Consider the following 25,542-nt stretch of genomic DNA (forward strand, 5'->3'; position numbering starts at 1 on the left):
CGGTTATTACGTCATGAGATAACCGTCGTGCGTGTCACGTCATCGCGCGAGTCTTTCCAGTTATCAAATTAACACATTCTCCTGCGGAGGGAGCTGGTAGGAACGTTGGGTTGCTCGGTCAATGGCCAGGGTCAACGGCGGCACCACGTGGTGTATTCCGCACAATATGCCCGACTGTGAGGGCGGGCACAAGCCGGCGTGAGTAGGTTAAACGTTGAGTTTTACAAGGGCACCACGGGGTGACCAGCCCCTCCCCACCCCTCCCACCCCCCACCCAGCCCCTCCCCACCCTCCCCACCCTCCCCTCCCCACCCAGCCCCTCCCCTCTCCACTCTCCCCACCCTCCCCACCCAGCCCCTCTCCACCCTCCCCACCCAGCCCCTCCCCACCCTCCCCTCCCCACCCCGCCCCACCCTCCCCACCCAGCCCCTCCCCTCTCCACCCAGCCCCACCCCTCCCATTTTTGGATGCACGACGGACGGACACAATAATCCCCTGTGGGCTGGTGGTGTTACCAGGAGGTTCCTACCGGTATTAGGAGCTTGTGTTGCAGTGTTTAATACGAGGCGAAAGAGATCGTGCTATTGCGTAACGCGTGAAAACGCGACTGAGGTTGTAATGTAGTTACAAAACGACGTATAAGTGTGAAATGGAATTGCAAAGTTATGGGAAACTGATATCGCGATTAGCGTCATATTTATCGTATCGTAAAAAAATGTGCGTGGTGATGTCATAGCCGTGCGTACGACGTCACTCGGTTTAAACCCCCCCCCCCCCCCCTTGCGCGTGCTGGCGGCGCTCGCGTGCGTGATGACGTAACGGGTTACACGTCCCTTAGGAGACGCGCGCGACAAAACATTGCTGTGCGTCTTGACGTTGGTGCCCGTGCGTGATGACGTCACACATTCACGTCCCTCAGGAGACGCGCGCGTAAAAGAACACCGCTGTGCGTCGTGACGTCGCGCCCGTGCGTGGTGACGTCACGTGTTTACGTCGTCCACGCGCGCGCTCCTTTACCCGGTCCTCACTGGAGCTCCGCTTCCGCGACGCGGCGGCGCCTCCTCACCACAGTCGCGCTCACCTCTCCTCCTCACCAGCTCCTTACCATCTGTCTGCGCTCATCTTTGTTCCTCACCTGTTGTGCTCAGACCTACTGCCCCCTCAACTGTTACTCACCTCTCTCCTCACCTGTTACTCACCTCTCTCCTCACCTGTTACTCACCTCCGTTATTTACCTGCCTGCTTCACCCTCTGTTCCTGAGGCCTCCTCTCCTGTATGATCGGCTTCCGATCACCTGTTCCTCACCTCATTCGCTTGTCCGCTCACCGCTCCTCACCCCACTCGCCTGTCTGCCCAGCTCATTGACTGTGTCCTCATCTGTCCCTCAAATCAGTTCCTCCTCAAACCTGTCCTTGCTCCTCTTACCGGTTCTTCGCCTGTTCCTCACGTCTCAAACCCGTCTCCTCACCCGTCCCATCAAAGCTATCGCTCACATCTTGCCCTCATCTGCCTGCTCGTCTTCCCACTCTCACCTGCATCCGCAACCCCACCATACTCTACACACTTTTGTAATTCGCCTGACACTCAACTGCATCTCACTCTTAAACGCTCTCACAACCTCACCTGTCTGCCACGACCCGTCTCCGTTTAACCTTTCTCCCAAATCCGTCTTTGTCTCACAACCACCTGTCTGCCTAAACTCACCTGTCTCCCTCACCTGTCTGCCTATCCTTGCCCACCTGTTCCCGTCACCCCTCCCACCCCACGTGCCCTCATCCCCGACCTCACCAATCCTCACCCCGCGTCTCTCTTCCCTCACCTTTTGCACTCACCATTCTACCCCACCTCACCTTCCCCCCCCCCACCTCACCTAATAACCATCCCTGACGACCCTGCTACTCACCTCACTTTGCTTCCCTCACCTCACCTACCCACCCTCCTCCTCCTCCACCACCACCACAACCAACCCTGCCATGCTGGAATAGAACTCCATCCCCCGTCCCATCCCCTCACCACCCGGCTCGTAATTTGAGGAAATGTCGCGCCGCGCGCGGCTCCCGTTCGGCAGCAAGAGGAGCGTCTCCACGGAGATTCCCGCGGCGGGGGTCGGTGCCTCCTCCACGCATTCGCCGAGGCCCAAAGGCGCCCCCGGCCCCGCGGGGCCCCTCGCCAGCATCGGCGGCAGCGGCGGCGGCAGCGGCGGCAACACGAACGGGGTTCGCGCTGGACGCCAATCGCGGAGCGGTAGCGCCAAGGAGGCGTTTGACCTCTCATTCAAGGTGGGGGGCGGGGGGGGGCACGGTGTTGTTTGGGGGGGGGGGGGATGGAGGAGGGCACGGGGGTTAGTGAAGGTGGGCTATGGGGAGAGGGGGGGGGCTCGGTGGTGTGGAGGAGTCATGCGAGAGTGGAGTGGGGGTTGTGTACAGGTGGTGTACAGGGGTTATTACGAGGGGGCTGGGAGGGCATGGGGGTTCGTACAACGCAGGGGTCATGTGGGTAGTGAATGTGTGTTTGGGGGGGGGGGGGTGATATGGGGAGCACCGTGGATGAAGGTATCCCTACGCTGTGCTGGTCGTGGGGGGTCATTTGAACATTCGGGGAGGGGGGGGTGTGAGTTTAAGCGAAGAGATAGCTCGTGTAGAGGGGTCGTGTAGAAAGGGGGGGGGGGGGTGTTCATTCAGGGGTTCACGTGAAAGGCGGTTTATAAAGAGGGGTCGTGTGGTGGGAACACCAGGGTCCGTGTAGCGAGGCCCCACAGGGGATTACACAGGCGGTTTGTGCAGAGGGGGTCGTGCAGGGCAGGACTGTGGCTCTGTGAGCGATCCAATGCATGTTTGAGATATTGCGATTGAGACGTGAGGCACGGGGAATGAGAGAGACGAGAGGGATGTAAGGGAGTTTTGATGGACGCGTGGGGTGTTATGTGTGTGGGAGGTGAGGACGGTGAGCGATGTGAGGATGGTGAGTGTGGAGTGAGTGATGTCAGGGTGGTGTGAGGGGGTGTGTGAGCAGGTGAGGTATGTGATGGAGGTGAGGTGGTGAGTTACGTGAGGTATAGGAGTAATTGGAGGCAGGTGAGGGGTGTGAGAGGTGAGGAAGGTGGAGTGGGGGGGGGGGTGAATGATGTGAGGGATGTGAGGTGGTGAGTGATATGAGGTGAGGGAAGGTCAATTATTTCAGTGAGGTGAGTGATGTGATTGATATGAGGAGGTGAGTTGTGTCAGTGATGTGAGTTAGGTTAGGGAGGTGAGGGACGTTACGGAGGTGAGGGTGATGATGAGTGACGTGAGGGATATGAGGGTGGTGAGTAATGTGAAGGATGTGAGGGTGGTGAGGGAGGTAAGGATGATGAGTAACGTGATGGTGGTGAGTTGGCGATGCTTGGCAAGGAGAGACAGTGAGATTGGGCTGTTGCTCGTCACGAGGCGCCCGGCGTTTCCATGGCGTCCTGCTCGGCCGGTTGTCATGGCAATGGAGAACCCTGAAGGCACAGGGACCTAAATACCCCCCACCCCACCCAATCCTTTGGTGCTGCCCCCCCCTCCCAGATTTACAAAACAGCCTGCCCTCCTCTCTATGAAGTAGGTGGCAGTAGTTGCCCCCCCCGCCCCCCTGGTTATTTACCAGCTGAGTCGACCTAGGCGTTCTATGGTGTCAGCATTGACTGCTTATAATACATGTGGCCAGGAATCTAACCCAAGTGAATGAGGTGGTACAGCAGCATTCTTCCTTAACCACCTTGACACCACTTCCCAAACACACGCACATCGCAACAAAAGACAGATTCCCCCCCCCCCAAAAACCCTTAACAGACTGTTGGGGGCAAGTGCTGTGATTGAGCACCTATGAAGGCCACCACAGCACACGAAGGGCTGGAGCGGCTAGCACCATGCCTGGTCACTTTTGTTTGCTCAGTGGTGATGCTTAGGAGGGAGGCCCAGGACCAGTTCAGATATTCGTCATTGGTGTTGGCCCTGAATGGGAATCGAACTCAAGTAGCCAGGTTCGTAGCGCAGTGCGCTAACCACTACGCTACCACTCCCCACAACACACGGACACACACAAAGACATTCCCACACACACACACGTGCAAACACACCGTAACAATGCGTGTTGAGTACTGTGTGACATGCTGTGTGGTATCATCTGTGTTGTGTATTGAGTCTGATGTGTGATGTGTTACTGTGTGTGTGATGTGTGCGTGTGTCATGTGTACTATGTGCGTGATATGTGCTGTGTGCTGTAGGTGATGGTGATCAGAGACTCGGGCGTGGGTAAGACCTATCTGTGATGTCTGCTGTGTGTGCTGTGTTCGATATGTGCTTTGTGTGCTGCGTGCTGTGCTGTAGGTGATGGTGATCGGAGACTCCGGCGTGGGCAAGACGTGTCTGCTCATGCGCTTTAAAGACGGTGCCTTCCTGTCTGGCAGCTACATCGCCACAGTCGGCATCGACTTCAAGGCAAGACCCCCCCCCCGCCACCAATCACTCCCCCCTACCTTATCTCCACTCGTTAAAATACCACGGATGCACACAATTGTACGCACATTCATTCACATATATATCCCGCATGAATGCACACAAACACACATACACCATATCTCACTCACATCTAAGAATGCAATCACACACCATGACACACATACATACGTGCATGCACACCCAAAGACAAAGATCCCCCGTATAGCCTTAACAGACTGTAGGGGCAAGTGCTGTTAGCGAGCGCTTATGAAGGCCAGAATGGCACACGAGGGGGTGGGTGGCCAGCACCACGCCCGACCGCCTTTGTCTCCCCAGTGGCGATGTTTACACACCGCACCAGGTACTCATTTGAGGCTGAATCCACCTAGGGGAGGCCCACGAGCTGTTCCGATAATCGTCACTGGTGTTAGATGTGAGTGGGAATGGAACTCGGGTCGCCGGGTTCGTAACGCAGCTAGCTAACTGCTACACCACCACTCCCTACACACGCACACACCCTAACACACATACATACGTGTGTTAGGGTGTGTGCGTGTGTGTGCACACACCCTAACACACATACATACGTGTGTTAGGGTGTGTGCGTGTGTGTACACACACCCTAACACACATACATACGTGTGTTAGGGTGTGTGCGTGTGTGTGCACACACCCTAACACACATATATACGTGCATGCACACACACGCACACACCCTAACACACATACATACGTGCATGCACACACACGCACACACCCTGACACACGTACATACGTGCATGCACACACACGCACACACCCTGACACGCGCACTGACAGGCATGAGTCGTGTACACACCCACAGTGACACGTAAAAAATACACATATCCCCCGTATAGCCTTAACAGGCTGTTGAGGCTGTTTGTGAGTAGTGCTATTTGCAATCACCTATGCTCCAGCACGGCACACGAGGGGGTGAGTGGCCAGCACGACGCCCAACCGCCTTTGTCTCCCCAGTGAAGATGTTTACACACCGCACCAGGTACTCATATGAGGCTGAGTCGACCTAGGGGAGCCCCGGGACCGGTTCAGGTAATCGTCACGCATGCATGCATGCACTGGCGGATGCAACAGGTTCCTGCACATGCACCCACACACACATACTGGCATGTACACACGCGCACTGAACATGCACCCACACACGCACACTGGCATACACACGCGCACACACTGGCACGAACACACATCCACAAATGCCACACACCCCTCCATCGTTATTACACCCTGTGTGCACGTTCACGGATACTGCCACATGCTGGCACGCACGCACATCCTCCCTCATTAGCACATCCTGTGTGCACACGCACGGACACACCCATACGCTGGCATGCGCACACACACACACACACGGCCACCCTTGCTCGTTAGCACACCCTGTGTGCATGCGCACACTCACCGAAGCAGTTCCTGCTCCTGTCCTCCCACCCATCGTTTAAATCCCTTACGCCCACGCATGCCCACACTTGGCTGTCATGCATGCATGCGCACATATGCATTGCCAGGAATTCAGATTTTCTCACATCCAAATGAACGCATAGAATTTACACGCACAAAAGCACGCGCAACCCACACGCAAGGAGGCAGACAGACATTCAAATTTGCACACGCACGCGCGCACACACACACACAAAACTCGCACACCCACACAGATACAAAAGAGTGATCATACACACAAATAGACCAGCTCATTTATACACATGCGAACACACACACACAAATGCCCACACACACATAGATATACACACTAGTGCACGCACACACACAAAGACAAAGATCTCCCTCTAACAGATTGTTGGGCCAAGTGTGGTTAGTGAGCACCTGTTAATGCCAGCACAGTGCATATGAAGGGTGGTGTGACCAGCACTATGCTCAGCCCCCTTTGTCTCTCCAGTGCTGATTTTTACACACTGCACCAGGTGCTCATTTGAGGCCTTAGTTCGATCAAGGGAATGGCCAGAACCATTTCAATTATTTGCCACCGATGTTGATCATGAGTGGGAATCGAACTTGGGTCGCCTGCCACTCCTCCACCTTACACACGCAGACAAACACACATGCATGCAAAATCACTCGCTCGCAGACACACAGATGCGGGCGTACAACATCACATCGTACAACATCACATCGAGCTTCGAGCATGGGTTTGAGCATGGGATCGAGCATGAATTCACCATCGTTATTATCACTGTCGATTCCTCTTCCATAACCTCTTGTGTGGGCAAGCACACGCCCAGGATAACCGTAATTGAGCCTGACACACCTACTTTACGGGATCACAAATTTGGCGCTCCGTATACATCACGGATTCATCATCTGGCTTTCTAGCGGCCTGTGTTGAGCGACAGTCGTTCCTCCGCAAACGCGCTGTAATTCTTCAGCTGCTCGTTATCATTGATGAATACAGATGGGAGTCGTTAAAAACCTGAGGTGTCCACCCAGCCGTAAGTGACCCTAAGCGGTGTTTAAATTCTTTAATGCAGGTATCCTTTGCTCTACGAACACTGCACCCCATTGTGCGCTTACTTGTTTTTTTTACACTGGTGTGCTGGGTGTGTACACAGGTGTGCGAATGCCTGGATTGTGTGTCTGTCTGTCTCTGTGTGTGTTTCTCTGTGTGTGTGGGGAGCGCTAGTGTAGCGGTTAGCGTGCTGCTGCTACGAACCCGGCGACCCGAGTTTGATTCCCGCTCACGGCTAACACCAGTGATGAATATATGAACTGGTCCTGGGCCTCCCCTAAGTCAACTTAGCCTCAAATGAGTACCTGGTGCGGTGTGTAGACATCGTCACGAGGAAGGAATAGGCGGCCGGGCGTGGTGCTGGCCGCCCACCTCCTCGTGTGCCGTGTCGGCCTTCATAGGTGCTATGCTAACAGCACTTTCCCCAACATTCTGTTCTGGCTATATGTGGGATCTTTGTCGTTGTATACGTCCATGCGTGTGTGTGTGTGTGTCTCACAGTGTGCATATGTCTGTGTGTGGGGAGCGGTGGCGCAGTGGTAAGCGCACTGCGTTACAAACCCAGCAACCCGATTTTAATTCCCGTTCACGGCCAACACCAGTGACGATTATCTTTACTAGTGTTGGACCTCCCCGAGATCGACTCAGCCTTCAGTGTGTAAAGTGTGTAAAGAGTGGCATTTGGGAGTCAAAAGCGGCTGGGTGTGTTGTTGGCAACCCACCCCGTCACTTACCCTGCCAACCTTAATAGCAGCTCATGAACAGCACTTGCCCTGAACCCTGTGAAAGCTATACAGGAGGTATTTGTCTATCTGTGTGTGTCAGTGTCTTTGTGCTTGTGTGCGTGTGGGGGGAGCAGTAGTGTAACGGTGAGCGTGCTTTGCTACGAACCTGGCAACCCAAGTTCCATTCCCGCTCACAGCCCACATCAGTGACGAATATATGAACCTGCCTTGGGCCTCCGCTACGTCGACTCGGCCTTAAATGAGTACCTGGTGCGTGCTGCTGGTCACGCACCACCACCCCCTTGTGTGCCCTGCCGGCCTTTCATTGGTGCTCATTAACAGCACTTGCCCCAACAGTGTGTTAAGGTTATATGGGGGATCTTCGCCTTTGTGTGTACGTGCACTGCTTGCCAACGGCACTGTCTTAACATCGATATAGGGGTCTCTGTCTTTTTAGCCTGTGTCCCATGTGTATAGGTGTAGTGTTTGCTAACAGCGCTTGTCTTATGGCAATACGCCAGAACAGAAGGGCCCTGTGTGGTTTTGTTTGCGTACGTTTGCGTCCCGTGTGTGCATGTGTCCGATGGCGTGGCAGAGTGTCACACACTGCAACACAGCAGCCTATGTGTGTCACAACGTCAGGGGCCTGTGATGAGGAACCCTGGCTTGGTTTAATCGGCCCCAAATGAGTGCCCGGTGCAGTGTGGCTTGGAACGCGTGGATCTGGACACAACCATGCCTTTGCCATGCTATATAGTGCCCTTCATCGGTGACCACTAACAACACTTACACCGATGGCCTATGAGACTAACTGGGTGACCTGTGTGTTTCTCTGTGCGTGTGCCTGTGTCTTTGTGTGAACGTGTGTGTGCGTGTGTTGATTTGTTTTGTGTGTGCCTGTGTGTATATGTATGTACATATACGTGCGTGTGTATTCATGGATTTGTATATGTATGCACGTCTGTATTCGTGTGTCTGTTTGTTTATACGTGCGCGTGTACATGTATATGTGTGCGTGTGTCTGTTTTCGTGTGTATGTCTGAAATGTATGTTTACCTGTGATGTGTCCGCACGTGTATATGTCTATAACTGTGCACGTGTATATCTCTACATGCGTGTGCATATATATAAGTGTACATACACATCTGTATATGTATGTGTGTATATATATGCACATGTCAATATCAGTGTATATGTCTGTACTTGTCCGTGGTGCGTGTATATGCGCGCGTGTGCATGTCTGTTTGTACGTACATTCGTGTACATACGCACACGCGCGTCTCGTCCCGTCTCGTCCGTCCCCGTTCCTCAGAACAAGGTCGTGACCATCGATGACGTCAAGGTGAAACTCCAGGTAACCCCGTCGCCACGGTAACCCGCAGCGAGGCTGCCCGCTTGGGCCCTCCCCGCAAAGGAGGTTATTTTGTGCTCATTTAGCTTCGTTAAGGCAATGGCGCTGCTGTGCTGACAGGCGGTGGGGGTGGGGGGTGGGGGTTCCTCGGGGCCACCTCATAAACCACCCTAAGTGGAATAATTCTCTCTCCTTTCCCTCGCTCTTGCTCACTTAGAGCCGCCGCGCGCTGTTTTGTTCGGACGGCGTCTGTTCCTCAGCCCAGGGTTAGTGGGGAATGGATGGGGGGGGGGGGTTCAATTGCTTTGCGTTGTTTGGATTATAGGGCCATGCTCTCGGTTGATTGGTTAAAGGCTAGGAAGGTGAGGGCTAATGTCTGATTGGAAAGGTTTAATGTCTGACGGTGAAAATGTGGGTCGCATCGGAGGGGATAGCGTTCGGGTTTGGTTGGCCATTGGTGGTGAGGGTTATAGTTAGACTTAGGGATTAGGAATAGGATTAAGGCTAATTTAATGGTTAGGATTAGGGCTTGTGGCAGACTAGGGATTAGGGCTTGGGTTTGGACTAGGGTCGGATTTGGTTGTTCGTGTGATTAGTGCTAGCGTTAGGGTTTGGTTTCCTATTGTGGTTAGAGTCTGGATTATAGTCAGCACTCGGGTTAGAGTTAGTGTCAATATCTGCTGGCTATTGTTGTGTGGGCGAAGGGTTAGTGCTAGGGATAGGGCTCGGGTTATGATTAAGGCGAGGTTCAGCTTGAGGACTTGTATCAGTGTTAGGGCTAGTGTCAGGTTTAGGACTAGTGTTAGGGCTAGTGTCAGGGTTCAGGCTAGTGTCATGGTTAGGGCTAGTGTCAGCGTTAGGGTTAGGGTCAGGGCTAGGGTCAGGGCTAGGGTCAGGGCTAGTGTCCAGCTGCATAGAGCAGCTCGTTGGAATCCTGCTTGGCCTCTCACTGTGGGGGAGTAGTTGATCGCAAGCGGTGGGCCTCGCACGTCATGTTTTATGGAGGTGTCCTGCCGTCCACACCGCCATTTACCCTGTTACATATATACACAAGCACACACACGCGCACATGTACACACACCGTTACACACCGAGTGCGGTGTTTATGGAGTCGGCACCGAGGCCTCGTTTATAGTGTCTCTAAAATGACGGCGTGTGAGGGATCGATCCGGGTAATGGCTCCTCTGCCCCGGCCGATGATTCATTGACTCGGCCTCGGCTGAGTGGCTCTGCGGAACATTATCCCCGGCCCTGGTGATGTCGGCCTCGTGACCGATGATCGCCGGTTAACGGAGAACAAGGAGTGTGCGGTGGTGTGGTGTGGGGGGGTGTGCATTGAGCGGAGTGGATTTAGAGGTGATGTTGATTAGTAAGAGTAGTAGTTTGCACTGCGGTGGTGTGAATTGTTGTAAATGTGATGTTGCAGTGTGAATTATCGTGGTGTGGTATGACGATTCCTGTGGGCTGGTGTTGATCATTGTGGTGTGGATTGCCATGGTGTATTGTTTGATGTGGGGTGGTATTGATTGTTGTGGAGTGGATTGCTGTGCTGTGGTATTGATTGTTGTGGTGTGGTATTGGTCGCTGTGGTGTGGATTGTTGTGGTGTGGTTTTGATTGTTGTGGTGTGGTTTGGATTGTTGTGGTGTGGTTTTGATTGTTGTGGTGTGGTTTTGATTGTTGTGGGGTGGTGTGGATTGTTGTGGTGTGGTTTTGATTGTTGTGGTGTGGTGTGGATTGTTGTGGGGTGGTTTTGATTGTTGTGGTGTGGATTGTTGTGGTGTGGTTTTGATTGTTGTGGTGTGGTATTGGTCGCTGTGGTGTGGATTGTTGTGGTGTGGTTTTGATTGTTGTGGTGTGGTGTGGATTGTTGTGGGGTGGTATTGATTGTTGTGGTGTGGTTGTGATTGTTGTGGTGTGGTTTTTGTTGTTGTGGTGTGGTTTTGATTGTTGTGGTGTGGTTTGGATTGTAGTGGTGTGGTTTGGATTGTTGTGGTGTGGTTTTGATTGTTGTGGTGTGGATTGTTGTGGTGTGGTTTTGATTGTTGTGGTGTGGTGCGCACCAGATCTGGGACACCGCCGGCCAAGAGAGGTTCCGCAGTGTAACTCACGCGTACTACCGCGACGCCGACGGTAACGACCTAACCACATCGCGCACAGCACCACGCCACGCACATGTGTGCCACCTCACCGCACACCTAAAGGGTACACAGCACATGCAGCACATAACGACGACAATTGTACCCCGTGAAGCCTGTTAGCGAGCACCTATTAAGGCCGGTACGGCACATGAGGGTGGGTGGGGGTGGGGGGGGATGGCCAGTATCAAACCCGGCCATCTTTGTCTCCCGAGTGGCAATGTTTACACACTGCACCAGGTAGTCATTTCAGGCTGAGGCCTAGGACTGGTTCAGGTAATCATCACTGGTGGTTGGCCATTCGCGGGACTCGAACTCGGGTTGCCGGGTTCGCAGCGGAGGTTGCCAACTGCGACACTACCATTCCCCATACACGTATATATTTATAATGCCGCGCGGCACACACTCACGGTGGCGTTCGTGGTCAGAGCCACATTCCTTTCCTGATGACAGATGATGGGCGATCATCCCAGTGAACGTGGACCAACGCTGGACCATCGTTGGTTCAACGATGGTGTAACGACGTTAGCCCAACGTTAGTCCAACGTGTGCATGTTTATCTGGGAGGCAGCGTGAACGGAATGTGAGCATCCTTGCGTTGAAATGTTTGTCCTGACCACCCTCTCTGATTCTTGTGTCCCTCCTGCCCATCTTCATCTTCCTGCTGCCGCTGCCCCTGCTGCAGCCCTGCTCCTGTGCTACGATGTGTCCAACAGAGTGTCGTTCGAGAACGTGCGGGTGAGTGTGCGCGCATGTGGTGAAGTCAACTCGGAATCATCTTTTTATTGTCATCGTCATTAGCATCGTCATCGGCAACTGTCACCGTCGTTATTGAGAATCATCAACATGGTCATCATCATTATTATTATCATTATGCTTATCGATAACAATCATGAAAAATCATCATCATCGTCAAATTATCATCTTAAATCATAATCATCACTGTCGTAATAAAAATCATCATCGTTTTGATCAAATTAATCATCATCTTCACTTTTCTGGCTGAGTAGAACTGTGGCAGAGGGAAAGATTTTGACTTTGTGTGTCCCCTGTGTGTGTAGTCTTGGCTGACGGAGGTACAGAATTTTGCAGACAGCAACGTGGTCCTGATGCTCATCGGCAACAAGGTGAGGGGGTGAAGGGCGAGGGGTGAGGGGTGAGAGCTGAGGGGGGGGGGGGTGAGGGGTGATGCCATAGGCTGCAGCTGGGAGGCTATGTGATAGGCCAGGTGCTACGTAATGTGTGTACATGGAGTGCTATGCTATGTGCTGTGGTGTGTGCTGTCCGGTGAGCTGTGTGTTACACTGTGTGTGCTCCGGTGTGTGCTGTGTGGTGAGCTACGCGTGTTAGTGTGGTGATATGCGACGTGTGCTTTGGTGTGTTGGTTGTACTGTAAGCTGTACGGTATAACAGCCTTTTACAGTGAGCAGCAATGCGGTGGTGGTTGTGATGGTGGTGAGCCTCAGGCCGGAAGGAAGTGTGTGTGCGCCGGACTGACTGACACAACAGAGCGCTGGTTACAAAGACCGCGCGCTTGTGGTTCTGCCGCTCTGATTCTTGCTCCTACTCGTCCACTCCCTTGCCCCCCCGCCCCGCCCCGCCCCCACCCACCACCTCGCCCCAACGCAGGCTGACCTGGGCGGGCAACGCGTGGTTCGCCTGGAGGATGGGGAGAGGCTCGCCAAGGTGACCGATCCCCACGCTCCCGACGTTAGCCACTCTCAAAGCCACTCTGCTCTCGTGCATAATTTACGCGCGGCACTCGGCGCCGAGCATTAGCGGGGGAGCGCTCGGGATTAGGGAGCCTCATAGGCTGCCTCCGGTCCCTACGGGTGCCCCCGCGCTCGCCTGTCTGCGCTTCGCCCACCTGTTGTTCACCTTCTCGCGGACTCAACACGTGCAATCGGTCACTTGCACACGCGCGCGCACGCACCCGCCAGCACACTTATTTGTGCGCTCACTGGCTCGCTCGCTCATTGGCTCGCTCGCTTTCTCACTCGCTCACCCATCCACCCATCCACCGACGCATTGCTTACTCAAGCGCTCACACACCCATTCACTAATTCCTCCATTCACTCACTCACCAACTCACCCACTCCTCCACTCAATAGCTCACTCAACCACCAAACTATTTCTCCACTCACTAACGCAGACAGTCATAACCCCCATGCCGTCACGCCTGTATACGGTTTCCTCACCCCCTGCCGCCCCCGTGTCCACCCCCTGCCGCCCCCGTGCCCACCCCAGGAATGCAAGGTGCCGTTCATGGAGACAAGCGCACGGAGCGGCCTCAATGTGGAGCTGGCATTCATGGCCCTGGCCAAGTGAGTGACAGCGCGAGCAATGCACGTACATGCACACAAAGAGCCCCCCCCCCGTGTAGCCTTAACAGACTGTTGGGGCAAGTGCTGTTAGCGAGCACTTTTAAAGGCTAGAACGGCACACGAGGGGGTAGGTGGCCAGCACCACCCCCGGCTGCCTTTGTCACTCCAGTGGTGATGTTTTTACATACCGCACCAGGTATTTGAGGCTGAGTCTACCTAGGGGAGGCACAGGACCGGTTCAGATCGTCACCGGTGTTGGCCGTGAGCGGGAATTGAATTCCAGTTGCCGGGATCGTAGCGCAGCGCGCTAACTGCTACACTACCGCTCCCCACACACGTACACACACACAGAGACAAAGCTCGCCCGTAGTGTTGGCACACAGGCTGTAGGGGCAAGTGCTGTTAATGTACACGTACGCATTCACGCACACGTGCGTACACACTCGCACGCTCATGAGAACGTGCACTCGTACACGAGCACACACAGAATGTATGCCGCAACAGCATGCGCACGAATGTGAACACAGACAAAGATCCCCCGTAGCATATCACGGCACTTGCACGCTTAGCTCAACGCACAGTATACGCCTTAGCACACGACCAATATCGGTGACGAATATCTGAACAAGTCCTTGGCCTACCAGGGGTCAACTCAGCCTCAAATGAGTACCTGGCGCGAAGTGTAAACAACGCCACAAGGGAGGCAAAGGCGGCCAGGCGTGATGCTGGCCTCCCACCCCCATCGTGTGCCGTGCCGGCCTTCGTAGGTGCGACCCGCGAACGGCACTTTCCCCAACGGCCTCATAAGGCTACACGGGGGATCTTTGTCTTTGTCACAGGGCCTTGAAGCAGCGTGAACTGGGGAAGCCGGACGAGCCCAAATTCCAGCTCAAGGAGTACGTGGAGGCAGCGCAGCACAAGTCCAGCTGCTGCCTCACGTCCTGAGCAGTGCACACCACACCGTGCACACCACACCGTGCACACCACACCGTGCACACCACACCGTGCACACCACACCGTGCACACCACACCGTGCACACCATGAACAGTACACCACACCGTGCACACCACACCGTGCACACCACACCATTAACACCACACCGTGAACAGTACACCACACCATGCACACCACACCGTGCACACCACACCGTGCACACCACACCATGCACACCACACCAAGCACACCACATCAAGCATACTACACCGTGCACACCACACCATTCACACCACACCATGCACACCACACCATGCACACCACACCATGCACACCACACCGTGCACACCACACCATTAACACCACATCATGCACACCACACCAAGCACACCACACCATGCACACCACACCGTGCACACCACACCGTGCACACCACACCATGCACACCACACCATGCACACCACACCGTGCACACCACACCATGCACACCACACCAAGCACACCACACCATGCACACCACACCATTAACACCACACCATGCACACCACACCGTGCACACCACACCATGCACACCACACAGTGCACACCACACCGAGCACAATCACATACAGCATATGACATCAAGCACAGTACACCACACCGTGCACACCATCAAATACACCACATAACAGCATGCAACACCAAGCACACCACACCATGCACACCACACCATGCACACCACACCGTGCACACCACACCGTGCACACCACACCGTGCACACCACACCGAGCACACCACGTACAGCATACGACATCAAGCACAAGACACCACACCATGCACACCACACAATGCCCACCACACGGAGCACACCACATACAGCATCTGACATCAAGCACAGCACAATAACCATGCACACCACACGAAGCACACCACAGACAGCAGACCACATCAAGAGCAGCAGACCGCCCCATGTGCACCACGCAGTGCACGCCGCTCCACGCACCGTGAACGTTCTGTGCAACCGGCACGCGCACTGCACACTCGCCGAGCGCCTTCCTTGCCGAGCGTTTACCGCGGTCGCCCGCCGGGTTGACTGTGCCGCGTCTCACCACGTCCCACCGCGTCCCACCACGTCTCACCACGTCCCCGCGCCCCGCACCCCGCACCCGCTTTCCGCTCCGTGCCGCCCTGCGCCCAGTGCCACGTGCCAAGCCCGGCTACGGCCCGCGCCACACTGAGCTCCGTGCCACACACCACGCTGGGGTCCTGCCACGCGCCCTCAGTGCCACATGCCATGCTGAGCTCCGTGCCAGGCTGAGCTCCGTGCCACATGCCCTCAGTGCCACATGCCCCTCAGTGCCGTGCCAGGCTTCGTGCCGTGCCAGGCTTCGTGCCAGGGCCCCGGAGTGTCCGCCACGCTCTTTCGGCTCGTGCCGCTTCAGCCGTTGGACGTGGCGCAGCATCGGAGGCCCGCAGCGCCAGGTCTCCCTGGTGCTCGCGCAGGCGAGTACTTGCAGCGTTCCGTTACGGTGGGTGAGCTCGGAGCCCTCCGCGGCCTCGTCGTACCGGTGCATACGCCCGCCCGCCCGCCTGCCGGCTCGTGTGTACAATGCCCACGGTGCCACCTTAGCTTTTGACGACATTTGCGTGTGGGACGATGCGGACCGTTGACTTGACGAGATCCAGTTTTTTTTTGGCCACGTGCGCCCTTCCGTCCTGCCGCCTTGATTCTGTCTTGCCCCGCCCCTGGGGTTGCACGGCCGTCCCGCCGTGGCCTCCTCGGTCTTCGCGAGCAGATTTCCAACCCTAAGCAATTCCTCGAGCTGCTGGGGGGCTGCGTGCCGGCTCGGCGAGACAAACAAAAACATAACTCGCAGCTCGGCCGCTTCGCTCGAAACAAACATCACGGCTGTGTGAGTGCAAATCAAAAACGAGCAAATGTGAAGTCAAATACATTTCACATGGCCGATTTGTGGTCCATGTTATTTTGAAGTACAGTTCGAGGTGCGCCAGCCAATTGCTTGCTTTAAATACTTGAACGTGTGAATACTGTACCTGCTTCGGCATTCTTGAAAGGTGGTGTTCCTGAGTGGCTGCTCACGTTTAGGCTCACCTGGTGGTATTCTTGTGATTTACATTATTAGCTTCGTGGCAGCCGAGAGAAGGGAAACACGCCTGTGAGGGCATCCACTTACCTTGTGTGTGGGTATTAACGTGAATTCGCAGGTTCATTAGAGATGTATGTATGTATGCTGAACTTCTTTCGCACCATACGTAGCAACCGTGCTCATCGTAGGTGCAGGGGGATGGACAACAAACCACAAAAAGTTTTAAATAAATTAGTTTTTGATCTAGATTTACAAGTGCATAGCTCCAGTGGTTTCTCAATATCGGAGGGAAGAGTGTACCAGACGGTCGCAGAAGCGCATCTGAAAGCGCGCGATGCAGTGACCGCCTTTGATGATGAAGCCAAAAGCCGCTGCGAGGATGACCTCGTGACGGCTTGGGGGGAGGCCTTCATCAGGCAGTGGATTGACCAAGGGCTGTGATGATGATGATGAGATCAGACGGCCAGTGGAGCCACAGGTACCAGAGAGTGGGATGGTCAGCACCCCCTCCCCCCGTGAGCACAGGCGTTCTGCGCGACGGCGCCCAAGCTGACCGAGACTGCCGAAACCACTTGGGAGAGGAAGCCAACTGAGGAGTTGGATGAAGGTGTCTGCGACCGAGTGAGTTGTCGGAGAAGGGAGGGTTTCGGAAACGAGTTGGGATAATGGAGCCATGAAAGCTTTGGGAAGGAACCGGGTGATGGAGCAGTGAGGGATCTGGGGGAAGAATCAGTGAGGGATCTGGGATGGATCAGTAAAGGATCTCGGTGAGAGCTCTGGGTGATGGAGCAGTGGTCGATCTGGGATGGAACCGGGTGATGGAGCAGTGAGTGATCTGCAATGGATGAGTGAGGGATCTAGGATGGATCTGGGTGATGGAGTCGAGCGATGGACCTGCGTAGCTCCTTCGTCTCGAATGGAATGGCCCTTGCGTTCATTCGCATCGGCGAGGGACCTCCTTGAGGAGTCTGATGGAACTGTACAAAGTCGGGTCGTGACCCCTACCAGGAGGGGTCGCACCCTCTGCGAGGGAGGCCGTCGGTGGCTCTGGTTCTAGCGATGAGCGGTGGGTGGCGGCGCTGCTGTTTGTGGTGAGCACTGTGCTTTTGTGACGCTTCGGGTCACCATCTCATTTCGCTCTGGCTTCATCTGTCGTGTGGAAACTGCTTCCACTGTTTTGAAATGGCACGGCGGTCTAAGCTCGGCGATTCTTACAGCGACTCCCAGCGCCTTTGAAACGGATGGGGGGGGGGGGGGAATTACAGTCATATGGCCACCGGTCTGGCTCACGATATCATGATAAGCCAGGCTCAAGCCTCTTCTGAAGAATAAGAAAAAGTTGCCAATTATAACCGGATTGCAGGATGTAGTGCAACAATGCATCGATTAGAATGCATTCTTATGCTCGCCATGCGCGTAAAAATCCATTCCGTACATTTGTACGCCTCGTAAATGGGTTTCATGTGAGCCATGGCTGCCGTGAGACGCCACTTACATTCGCAATGGCCAAAACAAAAAACAATCAATCCTTGAATCGAATCGTGACAATCCATTGAATTGATGGGGCGGCGAATGAATTCACGTCTCGTGTTTTTTCTTCTTGTTTCAAGCGATAAACCCATTTGAATTGTCACGTGGGACTGCTGCCACCACCCGTGCCCCTCTTCCGCTCGCCACGCGATGATCGGGTGTTGAATCGCGTTACATCCAATTCGCGTTTTGAAAACAACACGCCGTTACAGCAGACCAGACTGCGCTACCACGCCGGTGCTGCAGCGACGGGTTTTTTTTTTTAAAGTATTGTGCCGCGTTAAATGGCCAAGTCATCCCTCGCTCACAGCATCACTGTGACACGTGGAGCAATGTGACGACAGCCACCGCCGCCAGTGCCACCACAGCAAACCAGGCTCGCGTCCCAGGGGCCGATCGAACGAACAACACCTTGAAGGTAGCGCGTTTTCCCCTTCGGTCGATCATGCAGCGAGGGAGTGCAGAGTGAGAGAGCAATCCGTTCATTAAACATCCTAAAGGAGGAACGCGTTATGCCAATGGCCACGGACTTTCGTCTGCACACCGATGGTTGTTGGGTGGCACAAAAGACGCCTCGAGGGGAATGTTCCCCTTGGCTATTTAATGCTAAAGCGCGGGGACGACACCCAAAGCTACTCAGTGGTTTCAGATCGGCCGTCCTGGTGTCACCCCGCGTAATTTATTTTTCCTACCAGTTTGTTGTTGTTGTTGATTAAACCGGTTGTTTGGTGATTGCAGCGGGTCCACAAGCACAAAGAAATCCAATGAACTCAGCACATTCGTCAATGATTACCTTGTGGCCTTAAAAGGAATAATATATAACAGGTGACGTCTTGGGATAATTTCCCTTCTTCATAGCACATGGTGAATTAACGGTTAGGGTCATTGTGCTGTTAAGTTAGGGCCACTGCCAGAAACGTCGCCTGTCGTTTTCCTTTTAAGGCAGAGTTGAATTGCGTCCAGTTTTTAAATGTTCTCGGCCGCATGCCCGACTGATAATGATGCTGTCAAAGGGCGTGGCTAGCCAAGGTAATGGGAGGGACTACCCATTCAATGGGCGGGGGTTACCCAAAATTATGGGTGGGGCTAATTGCCGAGCGGGCGTGGTTGTGTAAAAGTGGGCAGAGCCTAACGAGGGATGGGGGAGGGTTTCTGGTTCACCACGCGTCCCTGGGTTGAACCTGCGCGGATATCGGAACGGGCTCGTACGTTCTTCAGCTGACATTTGTTTTACACTTCCGGTGGAAAAGAAATATTGCTTTTTTGTGCGTGTGAATCTCATCAAAACTCGTACGAGGCTGGTTCCACAGCAAAACAAAAACGACACCTCCAGTTTTTTGCACGAATGCCCATTCACACTCGGGGATGTGAAACTAAAAGACGGGGGGAGGATGAGATGGGGGGGAGGGTGTCGAGGGAACATTTTCCCCATCAGCTGTTTCAGGCACACACGCGCGCAACGCGGCCCTCTCTCTCTCTGGTGGCTTTCGCCTCCCGTCCCCGCAGCCGTGCCCACGTGTTGGTTTCGGTGGTGATCGTGCGTGATTATGATTGTGGATTGCAGTGTGGGTGGTTCGTGGTCTTGTGCGTGTGGGGCTAGGGCTCTGGGCGCATCAATTGCGCGTCTATTGGTTCGTGGTGCAGATGGATGGGTGGCTGGGGAGGATATCTCCGTCCCGAGGATCCTGGGTCCAAGTTCGGCTCCTGGGTCCAAGTTCGGCTCCTGGTTCCTCCCACCCACCCCACAACCCCCAACCAAAGGCTACGTTGCTTAATATGGGGGTCTGTCCTAACCCCCCCCCCCCCTTTGATCACTGTATTTGGGGGTCCCGGCCCCCTCCTCCCACCAGTCGTGGTGTTTAATGGACCCCAGTTCCTGTCGCCATCTCGTGATTTGCACTAGGAGAGCGCGCGGAGGGGGGGAGGGTTTCGTTTTTAAGAGTTGTTTAAATATCGTTCCATGGATGTTGCTGCACTTCGTGACTTGAGATTGTTCTATACCGTTTTGTTAAAGCGCACTTATTAAATGGTTATTTTGTTGTTACAAAACGCGCTCCCCCCCCCCCCCCCCGAGTCGAGTCTAAAGCCGCTGCCGCCGCCGCCGCCCTGGCGTTCGGGTTTGAGAGACTACCACGCACGGAGCCACGTGATGCATGATACAGCACCCACCCCGCACCCCACTTGTCAATCTCCTGAAAGAGAGATTCATAGCTCATCGGATTCTTCCAGTGTATACATATATTGCTGGACGAAAGCTTCCCCCATGCCATGTAGGTCAAGGCAGATGCAGTTTGACCATACTTCACCACACTGGTCACGACGAGTTGGAAGTGGTTTTGGTCGGTGCGCATGCTCGGACCGGTTCAGGTATCGCGTAGCCGGGAACCAACTTTGGGTTTCCGGGTTCGTCACGCAGTGCGCTAACCACTGCACCACCGCTCTTTTCTTTCCTTCACCACTAATGCCTTGGCTATCAAACTCTCTACTTTCTAGTTTTGCCCGTCCTTCACAGCCAGCCAGGTCATGTGCTACCATCAATCCATGTTAACACGGCTTATACCATGCCCTGTAAGATGATAAAACATTAATGCCGCCGTCGTTAAAAGTTTTTTTTTACACCTCATCAGCCACACGGGCCCTCTTGGAGTGCACGTTGTCAAGCAGCACCGGTTCAGTTCAAGCAAACTCTGGACTGGTTGCAATAGGGTTCCATCAATAGTCAGCCTCGCTTAAACCTATGCTGGTGAACTCCCCAAATGTTTATAAACATTATAGGCAAGGGCCATTTCTGTAATGGCTCCTAATTGGGAGGCAAAACCATGTACTGTATAAAGTACTGTGTTATGGCAACACGAGATGTTCACGAGCAACAACATTTTTTTGTCGAGGCAAGGCCCACTGAGCTATGTAGCTCTTTTTCATAAGCGACCTGGCCACAAATGACAGCTCAACGAAGTGGCTCATCACATGGACATTTATAGCAGCCAAATACTCTAAATGCATGTTGATTCTAGATGTGGAGGGGAAAACCGGAGGAGCTGGATTAAAAATCCACGCGAACACGGGGAGAACATCCAAACTCCAAATATACAGGCATCGTCAGGATCGGGATCGAACCCACAACTTCCTGCATACCAGTCGAGGAGGATAACATCTCGCCCTGGCAGCAAGCCGTTGAGAATGGAGAATTTGAATAACAAAACCCCACAAGATGTCGTCGGTGGTACAGTAATTGTCCGGTTTTTTTTGTCCGCTGTGTGTCCAATCTAATTGCGGTTTCCTTATTATCGGCATGGCCCCGTGGTTAAGCGCGTGCCTCCCTCCTCCTCCTCCCCACCACCCACCCAGCCAGCAGCACACCACACTCACTGCCGTCTCAACCAGAGCACATTAGAACGTCATGCCCCGTTAAGCGCGGCAGTTTCTCTCGCCACAGCTCCGGCGATGAAGTTCGTCTGGGTTTGCAATTGGATTTTTTTCTTCTGTTGGCTCGATCGAGCGTCATTTACACGAGTCGGTTACTTAGAAAATCAATTGGATACAATTAAAACCGTCCAAGAAGACTTCACGACCACGACCAAATTAAGACATTGTGCCAGAAAGGGTTTTACATTTGCTCTTTCCCAATTGAGAACCACTTACTGATGTAAAAATATTGGATGAACGGTTTTTGTACCTCCGCAACCCTTGTTAAAGGGGTTAATGGTCCACAGTGTTGTTATCACCACATATTTCGGCGTTTGCGAAAGCCAGCGACCCGACGAGTTCAATTCCAGGTCACGGCTCAGTGGCTCTTGGCGGTTTCAGGATGGGGCCCAATGCAAAACCGGTTCGATTTCCTCCCTTCCCCAACTGACACCAGTGTAAAGTATGGGGGGAAATATATATGAAGTGCCGAGAAAAACGTTTGTAAACCCCTTAGGATTTTCACATATTTGACATTTCAAACCTAAAATGTTATTAGATTTTAATCTAAGTCTTAACAATAAAGATAAGCTTAACACGTAGGCTTTCGCGACCAATATCATCCATAATAGAGGTTTTTAGGTTAGATCGCGTAAATATATAAACGTGTCGTTAAAACCCGACACAGCCAACTAGTAAGGGTTGTCACGTAAACAGGACGTGGCCAATTCGTCACCAGTACAGCACACCGGTGTGTTGGAGAGCCAAGCCACAACATTTACAATCCGAGTACGACGTTTCGCAAGTAATTACAACTAGCTTCATCAGGCGACAGCCAGATTTGTGAAGAAGTCTAAATGTTTCGTTCCTTATATAGAGGCGTAGATGTGTTGACCACGCTTCTGCGCTCTTGCACAATGTGGGGGGGGGGATTACTGAGCCAACGTACATTATGCATGTGCATTATGCGAACCCTATTGTGTTTATTAAAATAGCCCTACCAACGATAATCCCTATTGAAGTACGCTACCCTTTGTAGGCATGCATTTAAATAATTTATTATTTGATTATTCTTTTCCACGCAACACTGAGGCGGTAGCTACGCGAACGGTTAAAGTTATTTTGATTACTTTCAATTTCGATAGATTCTCTTATTAGTCTTGGCCAGTTAGTTTTGCACGAAACTTTAACATTATCAAAATCAATTGAGTGTCCTTGTTGGCACGCGTGTTCTGCTACTGCTGACAGTTGTATTGGGATAATTTTATATTTATCTGATGTTCTTTTAGTCTCGTGCTGATCATTCGTCCTGTTTGCCCAACAACATTTACCACACGTGCAGTTAATCCTGTTGATAGCTTCGGTAATACATCTTTTGTACCAGATATTAATTTCTGTATTTTATGTACCGTGCCAAATCTGACTCGGATGTTTTGTTTTCCCAAACATCTGGCTAGTTTATCAGTTACTCCCGCAATGTACGGTATTTTTATCGTTTTAACTCCTTGGGCAGTTTCACTGCTCGTATGATTTGATTTTGTTTTGGTATTCAATGTCCTGTTGATTTGTGCATCATTGTAACCGTTCATTTGCAGCGCTTCTTTAACATGTTGAATTTCACTTCTCAGACTGTCACCATCTGACACTCTCTTAGCTCGACGAATGAGCGTCTTGATAAGAGCAGATTTCTGTGTGGGGTGATGTGGCAAGGTGACTTCTATAAACAAAATGAAGGAGCAGCAAAGGGCTCTCCTTTGTCTCTTGTGATAGCGAATTTGTACATGGAAGATTTTGAAACAAAAGCAGTAGCTTCAAGCACACTAAAACCATCTGCTTGGTTTAGATATGTGGATGACACATTGGTACTCTGGCCACACGGCAAAGATACACTGAACGCATTTCTAAATCATCTCAACTCGCAAAACCCATCCATCCAGTTCACCATGGAAGTGGAAGCTGACAGAAGTCTACCACTTGTGGATATTCTGCTCGGACGGGGTAGAAGTGGTAAAATAACACAGTGTTTACCGAAAGAAAACGCATACTGACGCCTATCTGAATACAGAATCACACCATCGAAAACCTCTAATGGAAGATAAAGATAACCTGGTTAAATAACACACAAACATGATACTATTTCTGTCTTCACTCCTTGAAAGGAGGAAGGAACGAGATCGACTCCGCTTCCGAACAGACAATTGAGTGGATAACAAATCTAAAATTACATCTTTAATCTGCTGCTATGAATCCATACGAAAGAAGAGCATGTCTCCTCAAATGATTCGACATTCAATAACCACGCGTGAAAAAGTATGTGAACCTTTAGATTCAGTAACTGGCGACACCTCCCTTGAGCAGCAATGACTGCAACGAAGCGTTTCCTGGTATCGTTGGTCAGTCTCTCACATCGGATTTGAGGAATTTTGGCGAATTTCTTTTTTTTACATATTTCCTTCATCTCGTTGACATTTCAGGGTTGCCTTGCATGGACAGCTCGCTTCAGGTCCTGCCACATTTCGATGGGGGCTTAGGTCCGGACTTTCACTAGGACATTGTAAAACGCAGAATTTCTTCTTCTGCAGCCACCATTCTTTTGTAGATCCACCTGTATGTTTAGGATCATTGTTTTGCTGCAAGACCCACTTTCGGCTCAGCTTCAACTCATGGACGGATGGGCCTGACATGCTCCTCGATAATCTTCTGATACATTGCACAATTCATGGTTATGTCAATGATGGCAAGCCATCCAGGTTCTGAGGCAGCATAGCTATTGGATGTTTAAGACCGGGTTTGATTCAAGAAGGCTATCATGGTAAAACTAAGCAATTTCCAAAATTATCATTGGGGTTCAAATGTTTTCTCGACACTATATACCACACCGCAGATGGGTACAACTCCCTATTCCAAGGGATCTAAGCAAGAGACGACTGTGGGGCACCCCTCCTTGCTTACGACTCACTTTTTACTGAAATATATAATATATGCATCAAGGACAATGCATATATTATCATAGTATGTTGTTTGCATTGACTGCAGGTATTGTGGTTAATGCAGACATGAATCCTTGTAAAAAGGTTTCAGTTTTGTTGCCAGATTAAAAGGGGAAACCCCCTATTACATTTTGGTACTATCAAAGGTCTAATGATGTTTTTAACCTGTTTACAATACGTAGGAAATCACTAGATATGGATTATTTTAGTTGCACCGTGTATTGGGTTTACAGGTAAACAGCGTCAGTGACAGTATTAAAAAATATATGTAAAGGTACAATTATCATGCATCTTGCTTTCATGCGCACGAGAGTTAGCAAACAAAAAAAAGCCCGGGTTAGTAACACCAGTAGCGCCACTGTATTTTATGCTGATTTTAGGAAATATTTTTTTCATTTGTAACAATGTGGCATTTATGGTTAATTGTTGGAAGCACATTTTTGGAATAATTTTGATTCACATTTTTTACCAGCTGATGCGGATCCCTCTTGTGGCCGACTGGGCCCCGGAGCGCAGATATGGCAAGGCCTACAACGCTGCCATTAGCTTCTATCAAATACAATTATTATCCCCATTAGCAAATATTAGTATATTTTACTCGTACAAAAAGGCGCAACAGACTAAGGAGTCAACCATGTCCCGTGCGTTTAACGGTGGTTATTAAACTCGAGTGCACACCTCCTGGGGGTGCAGGTCTTCATGGGTGCTCGTGAACACAAGGCACATCTGAAACACGGAAGAACTAATACCTCTGCCGTGGCTGACCAATGTTATAACGCTGTGGGCTCGCATGATGTCTCCCCCCCCCCCCCCCCCCCCGAGACAAAGGTACTCCCGCAAACCCTTGGGCAACTATAAAAGGTTTGTTCGTGAAGCCATCCAGATACATAAACGGACTTCAACCAAGATGTCAGATACAAATTGAACCATCTTTGGAAGGATGTTATTAACCAGGTAATGCCTTAACCGGTTGTTTCCATGGTACCTGCCGGTTTACATTTGTCCCACTTCACTTCCCACTTCCTGCCCCACCCACTTCACCCCCCAGCCTCACATCCTCTTCCCCAAGCCCTCACACAGCCCCCCTTTCTTACCTATATA

General features: G+C 52.4%; 1 protein-coding gene across 2 annotated transcripts; it reads left to right on the forward strand.

Annotated features, from left to right (window-relative positions):
* Nucleotides 1-966: 966 nt before the first annotated feature.
* Nucleotides 967-23,078, forward strand: LOC116956069 (ras-related protein Rab-37-like). Of its 2 annotated transcripts, XM_032977517.2 has the most exons (10): nt 967-2,280; nt 4,351-4,461; nt 8,996-9,037; nt 11,100-11,166; nt 11,857-11,909; nt 12,233-12,298; nt 12,801-12,857; nt 13,419-13,495; nt 14,335-14,443; nt 14,528-23,078. In XM_032977517.2, the coding sequence occupies exons 1-9, from the start codon at nt 2,038-2,040 to the stop codon at nt 14,438-14,440; spliced, it is 822 nt and encodes a 273-aa protein (XP_032833408.1). In that variant the 5' UTR covers nt 967-2,037; the 3' UTR covers nt 14,441-14,443; nt 14,528-23,078. The 2 variants fall into 2 exon arrangements, with proteins under 2 accessions (XP_032833408.1, XP_032833400.1); XM_032977509.2 differs by having other exon boundaries at nt 968-2,280; nt 14,335-23,078.
* The last annotated feature ends 2,464 nt before the right edge of the window (nt 23,079-25,542 follow it).

Source organism: Petromyzon marinus, chromosome 3, assembly GCF_048934315.1.
Source record: "Petromyzon marinus isolate PM22_M1 ecotype Great Lakes invasive population chromosome 3, UKy_Petmar_22M1.pri1.0, whole genome shotgun sequence".
Lineage (NCBI taxonomy): Eukaryota > Metazoa > Chordata > Hyperoartia > Petromyzontiformes > Petromyzontidae > Petromyzon > Petromyzon marinus.

What these genes read in the sequence shown, in the direction of transcription:
- LOC116956069 (XM_032977517.2), top strand. Translation starts at nt 2,038, where the DNA reads ATGTCGCGCCGCGCGCGGCTCCCGTTCGGCAGCAAGAGGAGCGTCTCC. An exon ending in GTACTACCGCGACGCCGACG is followed by an intron (nt 11,167 to 11,856) that starts GTAACGACCTAA and finishes CCCCTGCTGCAG; the next exon opens with CCCTGCTCCTGTGCTACGAT. An exon ending in GCATTCATGGCCCTGGCCAA is followed by an intron (nt 13,496 to 14,334) that starts GTGAGTGACAGC and finishes TCTTTGTCACAG; the next exon opens with GGCCTTGAAGCAGCGTGAAC.